General features: G+C 47.3%; 3 protein-coding genes across 3 annotated transcripts; 2 read left to right on the forward strand and 1 right to left on the reverse strand.

Moving 5' to 3' along the window:
• Nucleotides 1–442: 442 nt before the first annotated feature.
• Nucleotides 443–1,538, reverse strand: LOC6594715 (RNA-binding protein cabeza). The gene has a single exon (XM_002019364.2). It carries the CDS (start codon nucleotides 1,444–1,446, stop codon nucleotides 517–519), a length of 930 nt encoding a protein of 309 aa, XP_002019400.2. The 5' UTR covers nucleotides 1,447–1,538; the 3' UTR covers nucleotides 443–516.
• Nucleotides 1,539–12,400: 10,862 nt separating this feature from the next.
• On the forward strand, nucleotides 12,401–13,635 carry LOC6594714 (protein Fer3). Its single transcript, XM_026995138.1, has 3 exons — nucleotides 12,401–12,410; nucleotides 12,467–12,965; nucleotides 13,040–13,635. The coding sequence occupies exons 2-3, from the start codon at nucleotides 12,824–12,826 to the stop codon at nucleotides 13,513–13,515; spliced, it is 618 nt and encodes a 205-aa protein (XP_026850939.1). The 5' UTR covers nucleotides 12,401–12,410; nucleotides 12,467–12,823; the 3' UTR covers nucleotides 13,516–13,635.
• A 1,385-nt stretch (nucleotides 13,636–15,020) lies between these two features.
• On the forward strand, nucleotides 15,021–16,670 carry LOC6594158. Its single transcript, XM_026984446.1, has 4 exons — nucleotides 15,021–15,380; nucleotides 15,440–15,906; nucleotides 15,969–16,326; nucleotides 16,390–16,670. The coding sequence occupies exons 1-4, from the start codon at nucleotides 15,209–15,211 to the stop codon at nucleotides 16,557–16,559; spliced, it is 1,167 nt and encodes a 388-aa protein (XP_026840247.1). The 5' UTR covers nucleotides 15,021–15,208; the 3' UTR covers nucleotides 16,560–16,670.
• Nucleotides 16,671–16,879: the final 209 nt, after the last annotated feature.

The raw sequence follows: 16,879 nt of genomic DNA on the forward strand, positions 1-16,879 counted from the left end.
AAGTTTGATTAAATCACATGACACACTGGGAGGAGGAATGACCAGCGGGCTGTGGAAGGACAGATTCAAGTGGTTTGCCACTGCCACACTGCCACTCCCAATGCGAGAGCACAAGGCAAGTAAATAAATTCATTAAACGATTAGAGGAGCTCTCCAGGTGAATGCAGATGCTGCCGTCCAGGGAGTCGGATGGGGGCGTGCCTTTTGTGCACGAGTAAAATATTCAGTTGGCCTGGATTAAGTGGATTTACCCGCCAGTGCAGTGGGCAGTGTGCAGATGCGCCCCTGGGGCGGGGCCATTGTCCCGCCTGTGGCACAATGGCAAAAGCCAGGGAATGCCAGAGAAAACGTTGGTACTTTTACGGCTATACGGCTATACGGCTTACGTTTGTGAACCAAGTGTCTTCTTTTCATTTGCGGCTTCATTTGATTCCAGAAATGATTTCAAAATTGAACGTGACATTTATTACATCGAATTTAGAGGCATTTTGGCTATTGAATATTAAACATGAAACATTAAACATCGATCGAAACATCGTCTTTAGTGCCGTGGGAGGAGAGAAGATCCTGCACCGAGGACTGCAGCACTAGCTCCCACTTTTCCTTCTCCATTGTGGGGTTCACGGCGGAGTCGCTGGCGGTCTCTTCGGCCTTGGGGAAATTGCACAGATTGCACCTCTTGCGATACCAGAAGTTGATGTTGTTGCAACCGTCGCACAGCCAATCGTTGTTGTGGGGCCGTCGTCCGGGGCCAACGCCAGGGGTTGGGGCCGTGCCCTTCTCCGCCTGGCAGCGGTTGCAGGAGGAGCGCCACACGAAGTTGCTGTTGCGGCACACAAGACAGGACCAGTTGTCGCTGGCCGGCTTCCACTTGGGGGTGCGCGGGTGCTGTTGCTGCTGCTCCCCCGTGTCACTCCGCGGGTGGCGGGGGTAGCTGTAGCGCACGCTCCCGGCGCGAGTGGAGAGGTAGGCGGGGAGGACTGTCAGGGTATGGCCCATGAATCGCCTGCCACTCATCGCTGTTATGGCCGCATGGGCCGACAGGGGGCTCACGTAGGTGATGGTTGCCTCCCCCTTGGAGCGGCCCGTCAGCTTGTCCTTGTAGACGAAGATCTTCGGCTTGTCGGTCCCCTCGTCCACCTTGATGTGTCCGATCTTGCCGAAGCACACGATTATGTCGTTCTTGGTGATGCTCGGACGCATCCCCAGCACGAAAATGGTGTCCGGCTGCAGCACATACTGCTCGTGGCCAACGAGGATGGCGGGGCAGAAGCACGGGGCAGTTGTACGCTGCTCCAGATTCAGACTCAGATTCAGATACGGCAGCCGTCCGAAGGAGCGGCTCGCCACCGAGGCGCCACCCCCTTCTGGGGGTGAGTGTAGCACGGGATTCACAACAGATACATTCCGCCCCATATCCATGCCCACATCCTCATCCATATCCATTTTCTGCAGCTGCACTTCAGCAGGGGAGGCGTAGGATGAGTGGATCTCCTCCTTCTCCTTCTCCTTCTCCTCCTCCTCCTCCTCCTCCTCCTCCTCCTCCCCCTCCCCCTCCTGCTCCTCGTCAACGTCCAGGAACAGAGTGCGTGCATCGCCACCGCCGTCCTCGTAGCAATACGGGTCGCAGGAGTCAACAATGCGATTTGTATGGGGCCCAGGACTAGGCCCAATTTGGCTCTGAGGGTTTTCGACTAAATTTAGATGGCTGTACGGAATGCCACTGAAAAACACCAAATTGCGGTCCATCGTATAAAAGAACTTTTGTTAAAATTTCAGTTTTCTACTTATTTGATTACTAGACGACACGACAAAAAACACGAACCGAACCGATTCCTTTCGAACATAAAAACAAAACTGAAAACTACTGAAATCTTTGAAAACATCCACGGGAATCGAATCGAATCCCCATTAAAGACTGAACTGAAAGTCAGAGTATCCCCAGACTTTCCTTAACATGATGACTTTTCCGTGGCCTACTCCCTCTTCGGGGCTTTACAATATGTATTTTCAGAAAAATTATCGTTTTGCATCCAAGGATTCAAGGATGCAAGGATGCAAGGATGCAAAGATCCAGTCTCGAGTATCCAGTGTTCACTGGAAATTGTATCATCTCTCCGGATCCGGCTACTCGTGATGCAGTTGCTCTGATGACTTTGCACTTTGCTCTCTCCATCGCGATGGGAAAATTGATTCATAATTTTAGTACCCGACACTCAAAGAGTATTTGGTGTATATTAGCGAGATATTACGGCTGGTAGTGCTGTGGGAAGCGAGAGATACAGATGCAGCGGTATACAAAAAACGAGGGGGAACGTTGTGAGTTGCTGCGGCGACCGCAGCTCTACATTTATAGCCGATACATTGTCAGTATGGCAACATTGAGCGACGTGCGGTAGAGACAGAAAACGTGTCTGAACGTGTAGCGCTGCGTAGCCACTGCAAATTGATTTGTTCCTTTTGGCTATAAAAATTATCTGATCTGATCTAGATTCAGCAATCTGATAGATATGGTGGTTATCTATGATTCTGCGTTTTTAGTTTTCTCAAATCTGCAATATTGTGGATGCAACAGATTTTCGTCCTTTGTGGGGGCGGAAGGGGGTGGGGCGAAATTCTAAGATATACGTTTTATAGTCAGATCTAACAGAAGTGCGGATACTAAATTTGGTTACTCTAGCCTTAATAGTCTGAGATTTGTGGATGCCCCAGATTTTCGTCCTTTGCGGGGGCGGAAGCGGGTGTGGCGAAATTTGGACACGAAACGGTCATGGTCCGATATCACAGGAGTGTGGATACCAAATTTGGTTGCTCTGGCTCTTAACCATGAAACCTGTGTGTTAGAGAGAGACAGAGCGAGAAAGAATGAAATTGTTTTCGTGATTCTGGCTATAATAATTATACGATCTGGTTCAGATTTTGCACTCTAGAAGATATAGCCGTCTACGATTCTGCGTTTTTAGTTTTCTCGTATCGTCAAAATTGTGGATGCCACAGATTTTCGTCCTTTGTGGGGGCGTTCCTCTAGCTCTTATAGTCTTAGAGCACTAGGCGCTGAAGGGGACGGACAGACGGACAGACGGACGGACGGACAGACGGACAGACAGACATGGCTCAATCGACTAGGCTATTGATTCTGATCAAGAATACATATATATACTTTATGGGGTCGGAAACGATTCCTTATGGACACATCCACTTTTACCACAAATCTAATATACCCCAATACTCATTTTGAGTATCGGGTATAAAAACAGTGCCGGATGAATGGAAACAGGTTCTATAGAACACAACTAGCGGTCGTGAGAGAGGGCGGAGAGCACCCCCTCCCTGTAATGACCGTTCTTGCGAGCAGCGATACCAACAGACAGAAAGCTCACTCACGCACTGAGTACCGGGCATTAATGTAGAGCCGCGGCTCATGCCCCGTCTCCCATTCCCAACTTTCCCGCTCTAGTTGGTTTTTTCCAACAAATCGATTTCACGGACACACCACATTAGAAGCATGGCATACCAAATTGGATAAATACTCGAAGCATATCCAGTAGACGGATTGATTGGCCTAAAAACGATCTGGAAAAGTGTATATATTGTCGTCTAACCCTACTGTCCAACCATTGTCAACCTCATCGCCGTCGCCCGAAGATGAACTTCACGTTTACCGTTTTGCTGTTCCTAGTTCTCCTCGGAGAAGTCACGTCAGAATGCTGCGGAGGAGGTCAATGCGGAGATGGAACTCGTGGGAATCCTTATTGCGGCGTTGGCAAGTGTAATATTTTCGGATGTAACTGCAACGGCGGGTGTAGAAAAGGATCCGCTTACAAACCTTGTTGCCACGCGGCTGAAGTAGCTAGGGCGCCGGTTGTCTTGTGGCCGGTGATCACAGCTGCCAAAATAGCTGCCAAACAAGGTATCAAACAAGGTGTCAAGAAAGGTTCCAAGTTCATTCCCAAAAAGCTTGGCAAGATTATTGAGTATGTCCCGGATCCGTCAGATTTAATCTATCATGTTGCTAGTCTGCGTTGCAGAGATGGAACTCGTGGGAGTCCTTATTGCGGCGTTGGCAAGTGCAATATTTTCGGATGCAACTGCGACGGCGGGTGTAGAGAATGAAGGATCAGATATTTGTCAAAGACGTTATTTATTGTAACGATAGCCCGTGAAAATAAAAAATACATTTATATCTTGAGCCAAGGTTGTACATCAACGAGAAAAAGTTTTTGAAATTCCTAGTCTGTTTTTCCGAACAAATCGACGTCAGGGACACACCATATTAGAAGCACATTAGAGGCATACCGAATTAGGAAAATATGTACACGTGCCGTATTCGGCAGATGGATTGGTTGATTGATTGGTTGATTTGATTGGTTAAAAACCCAATAAAAACTCATTGAAAACTACATATGTCCGTCCGTGGTCCTATCCCTTTCCCTATCCCTACCTTTTGTGTTGATTGTTTCTCTGACTGCAAGTTGTGAAGGAGAAGCCTGGCCCGGCTCTATGCTTCTCAAATATTCAATCTTAAATACACGCTGAAGAACGCTGAGTAGACAGGCGCTGGACAATCCTAATGAGCTTCATGCCACAGACGCAGACGTGGCATGGACTCTGCAAGAAATTGGGGTGTCAGGGAAAAGGCCCCGAAAAAGGCTTCTCCTAATGAATGGCAGATGCTGTCGTTGTCGTTTCTCTCTGTTTCGGTTCAGTTCCGTTCCGTAGATAAGGTCAGGTCATCGGGCGGTGGGGCGGTCGGGCTCGTAAAGAGGCGACCATAAAAGCGAATTGCGGGTGAAAATGGCGTGCGACAATTGAGGAAGAGCTTCCAAGCTTATCAGTCTCCGGGTCAACAGACAACAGCCAACAGCCAGCAGCCAGCAGCCGGGATATTAATAAACGAGTCCTCAATGTGGAGCACATCCTGCCATGAACAAGGCGCATATTTCTGATGTCCGACTTTATTTTGGGAGCAACATTTCCCCTTATTCCTAGCCTTTTGGAGCGGTTTGGCTTAATGTCTGTCTGTCGGTCGGTTTATTCCGTGGGAAAGTCATTAGTGAGGTAATTGGCAGCTAATTGGCTCGATGATTAGCAGAGAGTTTTATTTTGATTGGGAACGCTCATGGATATTGATAGATAGCCCATCCCTGTTAACAGGTGCTCGGATACCATCCCAGAAAAGCGAAGCGCTCGTGGAGGCCGCAGTTACACTTGAATACGAAATTCATTGAACGAAAGTTTGGTTCTTTTCTCATCGACACTCCACATTCCATTCTTCCCACTCCAGGGAAGTTTTCACGCCGTGAAAACGTAATCAAAAGTTTGCAAAAAAAACGAGGGGGAACGTTGTGAGCCGCAGCTAGGGCCACAGCTCTACATTTATACCCTGGGTATCGGGTCAGTACGGCCTCCTTTTGCCAGGCAAACCCTGAAGAAACTTCGAAAACTTTGTTCCGGTCAATGAAAGTATAAATCTATTTTCTACTTTCACGGATTATCCTTACAATAAAAACGTTTTTGACAAATATATGATCCTTCATTTTCTACACCCCCCTGGCAGTTGCAGGGGCCATAGCCGCAATAGGAAGTCGACCGAGTTCCATCTTTGCATTTTCCGTAATTGTTTGGACAACAAGGGGCTTTACAACGCAATTGGGAGTCATCTCGGCACCTCCCGAAGGTTGGTCTGCAGCATTCGGAAGTGACTTCTCTGAGGAGAGCTAGTAACAGCAAAACAGTAAACAATGGACTTTCCCAGATCGTTTTTAGGCCAATCAATCCGTCTACTGGATATGCTTCGGGTATTTATCCAATTTGGTATTAGTTTTGCTATTCATTTAAGAGCAAACGGTGGCGGTGGCTGTGGAAGTGGCAACAACATCATAAATGTATGGAAAATGTTGCGGGAAAGAAAGTTTCCCCGGGAGCGAACTTTGTGCACTCTCATAAAAATCGAGACACAGTGAAAATTGTGTCTCGCAAGATAATTGCAAAAAAGTTTGACTTTGGCGCTCGCTCTCTCGCTCGTTCGTTGTAATTGAAAAGAACAGAAAGAAAAAAGCCGAACAGCGAAGCGAGCGAGACAGCGAATTGGAATGGAGACTGTATCTCCATGGATGGCCTCAAGGTCTCGTCCGTATCTGCATCTGCATCCCATCCCATCCTTGCGTCTGCAGGAGCTGCAGAGCACAGGCAGTGAACGGGGGGGGCTGCCTTCAAAGGTAGGTGCCATCCACCCGTAGAAAGTGCCATAAATCGGATGGGGATGGGGGTGGGGGTGGGGGTGGAGATGGGGGTACAAAACACAACAAGCCACTCTCCGACCCAAAATCCAATTAATAGAGCGCCTCCACTTCACTCCACTCCCATCACCACCCCTTCGCCTGACGAAAATCAATATTCATAAAATATAATCCACATTTAATTGAGATAAATTGCGTATGCATTCATTATACAACCATTATGCCAATTCCGTACGGGTGCAAGGGTGCATGGGTGCATGGGGAAGGAAACGGAGCTTGGGTTGGGTCCTGTCAGGGCTAATTGTTTAGAATTAAATTGGAGGATAATGATTTGTCCATTTGCCACGGGAATACCCTTTGACCTATCATTGAATTCCACAATCAAAGGTGTCACTGGTGCAGGATCCATGACCAGCAACATAGTGTGGTACTTGCAACATACTTGGGGCTGCACCATTCCCCTTGCCCAGATACAGATACAATACAGACACGCACTCCCATTTCCCCATTCCCACAGTCCCAAAATACAGTACAAGCAATAAAATGTGTTCGTGTCTAAATTTTAATATGGATGCTGTCGGCATTTGTCGTCGTTCCTCTGCATGTTGGCTCTCTCTCTCCCTCCATCTCTCTGTGTTTATTTGACTTGTTACTTATTTATTACGCAGGATAATGAAATTGCACGTAATCCTCATTAAAGCCAGAAGCCAGGAAGAACAAAAGGACCACGACTTGGGGTTCATTTTCAGTTGGAAGGTTGGAACTTACTTTGAAGGCAAACAACAACTTGGAGACTTTTCTCTCTCTCTCTCTGTCTCTCTCCCTCTCTCTATCTCTCTGTCTCTGTGTGTGCTGCACATTCACATTCGCACATTCAAATCTCAGTCATGACTCAATTTCACTATGTGCAGATACAGATACAGATACAGATAAATCCCTCCACTCGTACTTCACCTAGTGAGTAGTATGTCTACATGTAAAGAGGGAGGGGAGTGGGTGTGGGTGTGGGTGTGGGTGTGGGAGAAAAAAGATCTGTGGAGCATTATCGAGTTTAGGGTGCACCAGCAGCAGCAGCACTGGCGATAAAAGCGAGAAAGGCAGACGTCTGCCTGCCTGCCAACCAGCCCCACACACCCCACCCTACCACACCCCACCCCACCCCACCACACACCGCACGTCCAATACAAATAAATCAGACAAAGCATATAAATCTAAATTGTATCGCATTGTGGCGCATTTTGGCTCCTTTGCACACCTTATGCTGCTTTATTGGCTCCAGCCAAGGGCACCCTTTCGTGCCGTGTATTTCATTCCGATTCAAGGGAAACTCGCTTGTACCTTCTCCTGAGTGAGCCTTGAGCTGAAGGCTCCCTCTCCTTGTTGCTGGCACCTTCTCGTATGTACATATAGTATGCCGGGTACCCACCCGGGTATCATCACTTCAATTGCCTGCCACGTTGATTTTCCATCAATTTTGGGTGCCCCTTGTGCTCTTGGCTCTTGCCGACTCTCTGTACGAGCTGTGTAAATCCCTTTGATTGCTACACATTGCTGCACTCCTGTGGTCGTCTGTGGCAAATGGGCGCAATTATCGAGGAGTTTATTGAATGCTAAAACGTCTGCACTCACGGGCACACCCACGGCGGTACTGCAGCGGGTACTACGCACATTGTTCCCATTTTGTGGGAGAGTAGAACCGCGTTTAGAAGAGTGTGTGCTCCTAAAAGGTAGATCCTAAGAGTAGCACAGAGGTCTGGCTACAGCCCTAATCTGCTGGGGACGGACCGTTCCTAATGCCTCGTTTAGCGCCTTGAACTTTAAGCGCTTTCATGTCGCTTTCAGCCCTGCCAGAAGAACAAATCCCCAAATTGCGTAATAAATAAAATGCATTTGCGTGGAAAATTAGGAAATGGCAAAAATACCCAAAAAAAAACAAAAAATAACGCACACAAAAAATTCAAATTTCCACAATTTCCACATTTTTTTTTTTTTATAAACTCGCTCGCAGTTTGCAACTCCCAGAGTTTGCTCCCATCACAGAGAGCATAAATCTTAGGCAGAGCTCAGACGCAGACACAGAGACAGAGGCAGGGGCAGAGTCAGGGGCACAAACAAATCGCCTTAGACATTTTCTTGTTACTTGAATTCTCTCTTTTTCTGTGCACAAATCGGAGGAGATTACATAGAAGTTTGTTTGTTCTTTAAAACCGCCTTCGCGTCAGCTCCGCTCCGGAAGAACTCCGGGTAATGGCTGAAAATGAAATAAATGCAAATTTTACAACTATTTTTTCCCGAGAATTGTTTTCCTTTGAAGCTGATGGCTGAAGGCTGAAGGCTGAAGGAGCTCCCTCGCCGCTAGTCGCTGGGTTTAGCCATCAAAGTGCGGCACTCTTCCTTTCTGTCTGTCTGGATTTGACTTGACTTGACAGGACAGTGTCCTCCGCAAGGCACTTCATATCCAATTTCAAGCTATTGACACAATGAAGCACTCTTGAGTTTTACTCTTTCGCTCGTCGGAGTGACTTTACAGGACATAAAAAGTGGCAAACTAAATAAATACAGCGAAAACCCTGTTTTTGGGGCTGTAAAAAGATAACAAAAGATGTCATTTGTGATTTGTGATTTGTGATTTTTGTTCCCCTTTTTATTCGCTTTATTTGAAGTTTATTTACTGCCATGGTATATGTTTATTTCTACCAATAACAGATTAGTTGTGGCCAAGTTAGAACCACTTGAATGTGGCACATTTTGTAAGGGCAAGACATCTGTCGTCCTGTCTCTTTGAATCGTCACAAGAATCATCCGAATGCTCCGAGGCGGGATGCCGGGATGTCGGGATGCCGGCGAGTTTATCCGCGCTGGCGCACTGCATAACCATTCAGCGGGAGAGCAGCAGCTGAATGACGAGAAGAGGAACGTCTTGCATGTAAACAAAAACAGATGCATGCAACAGATAGATGCATGCCTCCTGGGTCTTAGAAATTTGTAGATCGTTCGGTGGGGCGTTAGGAGGGCTGCATTGCTGGTGTCACACGGGCCACTTCAATTGTTTTCAAGGAAGAAATTTCTTCAAACTCTACCGACAGTATTATTGTACCCGATACTCAAAGATTATGGGGGTATATTAGATTTGTGAGATTGTGCTGAAAGTGAGTGTGTCTAACCCCATTAAGTATACATATTCTTGATCAGCAACAACAGCCGAGTCGATATAGACCTCGGAGACTATAACAGCTTAAGAGAGAGAGAGAGAGAGACAGATGTAGCGGAATAGAAAACAGTGCATTACCTATTACGTATAAAATATAATATATGTATGTATAATACAATATATAATATTCCAACAAATCAATTTCACGGATACACCACCACCAAATTAGAAAGCGAGGGGGAACGTTGTGAGTTGCTGCGGCGACCGCAGCTCTACATTTATAGCCGATACATTGTAGGTATGGCAACATTGAGCGACGTGCGGGAGAGACAGAAAACGTGTCTGAACGTGTAGCGCTGCGTAGCGACTGCAAATTGATTTGTTCCTTTTAGATATAAACATTATCCGATCTGACTCAGATTCGGAAATCTGATAGAAATGGTCATTCTCTATCTTCAATATTGTGGATACCACAGATGTTCGTCCTTTTTGGGCGAAATTTTGAGATATACGTTTTATAGTGAGATCTAAGAGGAGTGTGGATACCAAATTTGGTAACTCTAGCCTTAATAGTCTCTGAGATTTGTGGATGCCGAAGATTTTCGTCCTTTGCGGGGCCGGAAGGGGGTGTGGCGAAATTTGGACACAAAACGGTCAAGGTCCGATATCACAGGAGTGTGGATACCAAAATTTGGTTGCTCTAGCTTTTAAAGTCTCTGAGATCGTTGAACTCATATTTTGCAATAGGCAAAACCGACCATGAAACCTGTGTGTTAGAGAGAGACAGAGCGAGAAAGAATGAAATTGTTTTCTTGATTCTGGCTATATTATTTGTACGATCTGGTTCAGATTTTGCACTCTAGAAGATATAGTCTTCCTCTACGATTCTGCGTTTTCTATTTTCTCGTATCTTTGAAATTGTGGATGCCACAGATTTTCGCCTTTTGTGGGGGCGGAAGTGGGCGGGGCAATGCTTTGAAATATATTTGTAACAGTGACATATCAGAGAAGTCTGGATATAAAATGTCGTTGCTCTAGCTCTTTTAGTCTTTGAACACTAGGCGCTGATAGGGACGGACAGGGCTCAATGGACTCGGCTATTGATGCTGATCAAGAATAAATATACTTTATGGGGTCGGAAACGATTCGTTCTGGACGTTACACACCATTTTCACCACAAATCTAATATACCCCAATACTCAGTTTGAGTATCGGGTATAAATACCCGAAACACATCCAGTAGACCATTATCGTCTAACCCTACCGGCCAACCATTGTCACCCTCATATTCTCCGCCCGAAGATGAACTTCACGTTTTCTGTTTTGCTGTTCCTAGTTCTCCTCGGAGAAGTCACGTCCGAATGCTGCAGACCACCTTGCTCAGATGGAACTTTTGGGAGTCCTTATTGCGGCGTTGGCAGGTGCAATATGTTCGGATGCAACTGCAATGGCGGGTGTAGAAGAAGAGGATCAGACGCTTCTTGTTGCCGCCCTCGAAATGGAAAATGCGCAGATGGAACTAAACCGACTCCCTATTGCGGCTATGGCAAGTGCAATATTATCGGATGCAACTGCGACGGCGGGTGTAGAAAAGGCGGTCCTTGTTGTTTCGCGCGTATATTTGGAAGGGCCGCGCCGATTTTGGCGGCCGTGGGGGCTGCGGCGGCGGATTCGTTGAACTCCAATATTGTTTCAGATGTGTATGCCGTGACTACTAATCCAATAAAAGTGGGGACGGGTTGGCGTTGCGCAGATGGATCTAAGGGGACCCCTTATTGCGGCGTTGGCAAGTGCAATATTATCGGATGCAACTGCGACGGCGGGTGTAGAAAATGAAGGGTCAGATATTTGTCAAAGACGTTATTTATTGTAACGATAGCCCGTGAAAATGCAAAATAGATTTATACCTTGGGCCAAGGTTCATCTTGAACAGAACAAAGTTTTTTAAATTTCTAGTTTGGTTTTACCAACAAATCAATTTTACGGATGCACCACATTAGAAGCATGGCATACCGAATTGGATAAATACCCGAAACATATCCAGTAGACGGTGGGAAAGTTTGTATATTATCGTCTAACCCTACCGGCCAACTATTGTCATCCTCATATTCTCCGACCGAAGATGAACTTCACGTTTACCGTTTTGCTGTTCCTAGTTCTCCTCGGAGAAGTCACGTCCGAATGCTGCAAAGGAGGTAAATGCGCAGACGGAACTTGGTCGAGTCCTTATTGCGGCGTTGGCCAGTGCAATATTTTCGGATGCAATTGCAAAGGCGGGTGTAGAAAAGGCGGTCCTTGTTGTTACACGCGTAGATATGGAAGGGCCGCGCCGATAGCGGTCGCGCCTGTGGTTGCGGCTGCTCAAAAAATAAAAAGTTTGATGGATTTGCGTTGCGCAGATGGATCTAAGGGGACCCCTTATTGCGGCTATGGCCCGTGCAATATTTTAGGATGCAACTGCGACGGCGGGTGTAGAAAATGAAGGGTCAGATATTTGTCAAAGACGTTATTTATTGTAACGATATCCCGTGAAAAAGCAAAATAGATTTATACCTTGGGCCAAGGTTCATCTTGAACAGAACAAAGTTTTTTAAATTCCTAGTTTGGTTTTACCAACAAATCAATTTTACGGATGCACCACATTAGAAGCATGGCATACCGAATTGGATAAATACCCGAAACATATCAAGTAGACGGTGGGAAAGTTTGTATATTATCGTCTAACCCTACCGGCCAACTATTGTCATCCTCCTCGTAATCGCTTCGACCGAAGATGAATCTTACGACTGTCTTGCTGTCCCTAATTCTCCCCAGAGAAGTTAAAATGAAAACCGTAGAGTGTGCGAGCAAAAGCGTTAAAATAAGAAGGCCACCGTTGAATCTGTTGCAACCAAACTCTTCTAGTCTGCCATGATAGTCTAGTCTGCTTTCAAGATAAATTGGACATTCTTCTTCTGCCCGAAATTCGACATGTAGTATACATATACAAATGCATGTATACTCTACATCTTACATGTAAAGTAAGTTAAACGGTTTTTTGTTCAACGAAAGCACCGTGACAAAAGTATCTCCGTAGCGGAGACAACAACCCTGACTGACAAAAACTGACTGCCACACCACCCACCCTCGAAGGGAAGGAAACACTACGGCACAAGGATATTTTCCTATTGGAAAACATCGTAAACACCCCCGGGGCAGCTAGACCAATCCAAATGCCGCAAACTGTTGCCAATCCAAAATGGCTTCCTCCTCGCAGATGTTGCTGGTGAAAAATCCAATAAGCAGAGCAGAGCAGAGACCCGGACGCGGACCCGGACCCGGGCCGAGCTGATTTCAGAGGCAGAAAGGACAATCAGAAGTTATTGCAACACAGTCTTCCAAGCAGAACAGACCCAAGGTCTTCCAATTACAGCAGATATCAAATCGCACAGCCATGCAGCACCCCCACCCCAGCGACCAGCCCACTTACATGCCGGACGTGCCGTTCCAGCCCCTATGGGGCCAGGAGGCGCCACCACCTCCGCCCATAGTGCCCTACCAAGAGCTCATCGCTGGCTTCCCATGCACCGATTTGTGTAAGTACTCCGGCAAAGAAATCTCAAGAGATCTTGGCTTCAATAAATCGGAATCGAATCCGCAATCCTTGCAGCACTCTGGCAACGCTCTCAGGTAGCCCCCCTGGTTCCCCAACGTCCCAGCACACATGGCCGGTCCAACGGATCCTCCAGCTCCTCCTCCAAGAAGACCCGTCGCCGGGTGGCCTCCATGGCCCAGAGACGAGCCGCCAATATTCGCGAGCGCCGTCGCATGTTCAACCTGAACGAGGCCTTCGACAAGCTCCGTCGCAAGGTGCCCACCTTCGCCTATGAAAAGCGTCTCTCCCGCATAGAGACGCTGCGCCTGGCCATCACCTACATCGGATTCATGGCCGAGCTGCTCAGTGGCACGCCCTCGAACTCCCACTCACACTCCCACTCCCACTCGAAGTCCCGTTCTGATGTCTATCCCGGCATGAACGGACACCACCAGGCAGCCCCACCTTCGATGCACCCCCCCCATCACCTGCACCCAGCGGCGGCATATCATCGAGACTTTGCCTCTCCCTACAGCCACAGCCTGACATAGGACTCGCATTGTGGATCACCGCGGACTAGAAAATGTTAAGCTTTTGCTTTTGAAAAGAATACAAGATGATTAAGTGCACATCCACAATCCTTTTTGTGAGTGATAACAAATAAAATTAGAACACCCCATCCAAGTGTTTGATGTTTAATAGTAATCGAATAACAACAAGGAACTACGATCAAATGGACTGTATTCGAGTTTTTAGTAATCGTCTCATCAAAAGCCAATCAACCAGTAGGCTTTCAACCCGAAATTCGGTTACTTAAAAATCAAATATTGTACACCACCAACATGTCCAGAAGTACACCTGATAATCCCTTTAAATAGCCAATATTAAAGGCTGGCAGTAAGCCTCGCACTTGTTTCGAACAATTTCATGCCCTGCCGCGATGCCGCGATGCCACGATGCCATGATTTGCGTGCGAATCATTCCAGCTGCTGGGTACACCAGACACATGTCCTCAATGAAGTCACATTGCGTACATGGGCCACGGGCCCCCCCCAAAAAAGAAAGAAAACTATTATACAATACAAAATTTGACAAGGCAAACAAAGCGTGAAATTATTATTAATAAATTGAGGCAGACACTGGAGAGGGGAGGGTGCGATTCAAAGTCAATTGGAACAACCCCTAAAACCCAAACAAGTGTAACACTTGAGGGATTCCCCGTGCAACGCAGGCCTTGGCTGCTGGCTAAATAGCAAGGAATTTTTGCGTTCAACGCCCATTTTCAACAGATTAGCGTCCCTCGGCCAGGGCCAGCAAATTAATTCTGAACGGATATTGCAAGGACATCAGCCAGCGAGGAGGGTTGACGGTAGACGGTTGACTCCTGCCCAACAAAGAAAGGGTCGCGTCGCTCCCTGTTCCCCTGTTGTTTTGGTCGTTTGGTCTGTACAATATGTTTTGATGAATTTGTGACACTTCATGCCGTATTAAGTCCATATCCGTCTCCATCTGCATATCCATATCCTGTCGAGAGGGTGGGGGGTGGCTTACCGCATCCCTTCACCTATGAAGTGGCCTCACGTGTCGCCGATTAGCGCATCAGGAAATCGGGAAATCAGCTACAAAATCTGTCTTTTCGATACCTGTGGTGTGGGAAAACTTCATAAAATACGGTACTACTGTATGAATTTGTTTGGGTCCGCCTACAATACTAACAATGATATCTCATCATCTCATTCCACGGTCTTAACGACACGCCGCGTGTTCCATATTAAGTTATTCCCATAGTAAATCAGGTTATAGATTCCTGCATCCGTGCATCCCTGCTTATCCGCTTGTATTTCTGTCAATGGGTATGACGAATTCATTTAATTTTGCTGCAATATCTGACAGTTTTTCGCAATTTTTCGACTCTTTTTTGGCAGGGCGTAATTAGGGCAGTGGCGAATATATATTAGGTCATGATAGATGGGAGTGTGGACATCAGATTTACCAGATGTTTTCAGAGCAGAACCATACACCCTTCCCACTCTTTCCCGCTGCCATTCTGTCATTTTCTAAGTAGTGTAGCACATACTGGGACTTATCTATGATGAACTGGAAATCAATAAACATCGTACATAAATTCCACTATCTGGATGCTTATCGTCGATTCAATTCGTGTGTTTTTTGCTTTGCAATTGAAAGCAATACTCGTACACGATCAGGGGCCACAGTTAGCAGCCAGAACTCCTACTGAACAGCATGTCGAATCCCATCTCTGAGACCTGGCCGGCCTGGCTGGACCAGCAGGAGCTGCAGAGTCTGCTCAAGCAGGAAATGGCAGACTTCAGGAGTATCCAGAGCATTCGGGGCAAGTGGGAACAGAATTTGGTGCGACCTACGTACAGTGTCCAGCTCCAAATAGAGTGTGCGGGTAAGAGTGTCACTGGAAAGCACATGAGCTCCATTTCCACTACTCAAAAGTGTCCACAGGCAGCAAGAAACGTTGTCTGAGCTTCTTGGTGAAGTCCCCTCACATGTCGCCCAGCGGAAGGAGGTTCCCCATTGAAGGGGACTTCTCGATGGAGCTTCAGATGTACGAGAACATTCTGCCCGCTCTGGAAGGTCTCTACAAGGCTGAGGGCCAGGACATTCGGTTCAGCGTCCCGTTCCTCAGGACACGGAAGACCCGGTGCCTGCTCTTAGACAACGCCCAATCAAGGGGCTACAGTGTGGCCAACACGCCCAAGGGCCTGGAAAGACCCGCCATGGAGGCAGTTCTATCGAAACTAGCGGCTTATCATGCGGCCACGGTGCGCTATATACAGACGGGTTCCGATAAGAAAAGAGAGCTGCCAAAGCTCGTGGCCGGTGCGGCAGGGGAGCTCAAGAGCTTGCTTCAACTTCGATTCCATGAGAGCCTGCGAACGCATAACGCGAGAGAGTACGAAGACAAGGTGGTGAGTGATCGACTAATGGATACCCTTACCATTGTTAAGCAACGCTCTCCCCTTCGGCACAGAAAGCGTTCCAGAGGTACGTTGGAGGAACCATCGACCCTTCAGACACTAGGAACTCATTCAACGTCATCCTGGTTGGGTGCTGTTTGCCCAACAATATACTCAACAGCACTGATGCCTTTGGGCACGTTAAGGACTCTCTGTTCATCGACTTTCAGGCCGCCAAATACGGGCCAGCCGCGTATGACCTCTTCAGCCTGCTTCTGACGGCACCCGCCAGTCCGAAATCCCTTCACTTCGATGGCTACCTGAAGTTCTACCACGATCAGCTAATAGCCAATCTTGGCCTGCTCAAGTACCGCGGCAGGCAGCCCACCCTCACCGACCTGCAACTGGATCTGCTGAAGTACGGTCACTGGGGTAGGTCGGGCCTCCGTTGATCCCCCAACTGTATCTAAAACTCGTATCTCGCTTTTACCTTAGCCTTCGAGGTGGCCACGGAGATTCTGCCGCTCGTTCTCTCTCCCTTTGGCAGCGGTGACGAGGACGTTGACGATGACATAGTCGAGCTGTTCAGGAATCCAGTCTATTCGGAGCAGATAAGGGAGCTTCTGCCATGGCTGGAGGATCGTGGCTACTTCGAAGAAGAATAAACACCCAAGAGAGAGAGAGAGACAAGTGGAGGTGGAGGTGGGGGCTCATTGTGACATTCAATAATGTTTGGGAACAGATAAGAGCAAATAAAACACCCACCTAATAGTGAACAGGCACAATGGGGGGGAAGAATCTGCTGTCGCGTGCTAGAATCGGATGGATTCAAATACTGCGCAATCATTGCACTCAATAGTTGCTAGAAATCTTACCAAACAGGTCCCCCCCCACCCAAATACATGCAAAAAATTTAATCTAACGACGCAATCGCGCAAAAGCTCGATCCAAAAAGCTTTATTTGTTGACAAACTCGTGCTCGATC

Source organism: Drosophila persimilis, unplaced genomic scaffold, assembly GCF_003286085.1.
Source record: "Drosophila persimilis strain 14011-0111.01,24,50 unplaced genomic scaffold, DperRS2 tig00000000-arrow-pilon, whole genome shotgun sequence".
Classification (NCBI taxonomy): Eukaryota; Metazoa; Arthropoda; class Insecta; order Diptera; family Drosophilidae; genus Drosophila; species Drosophila persimilis.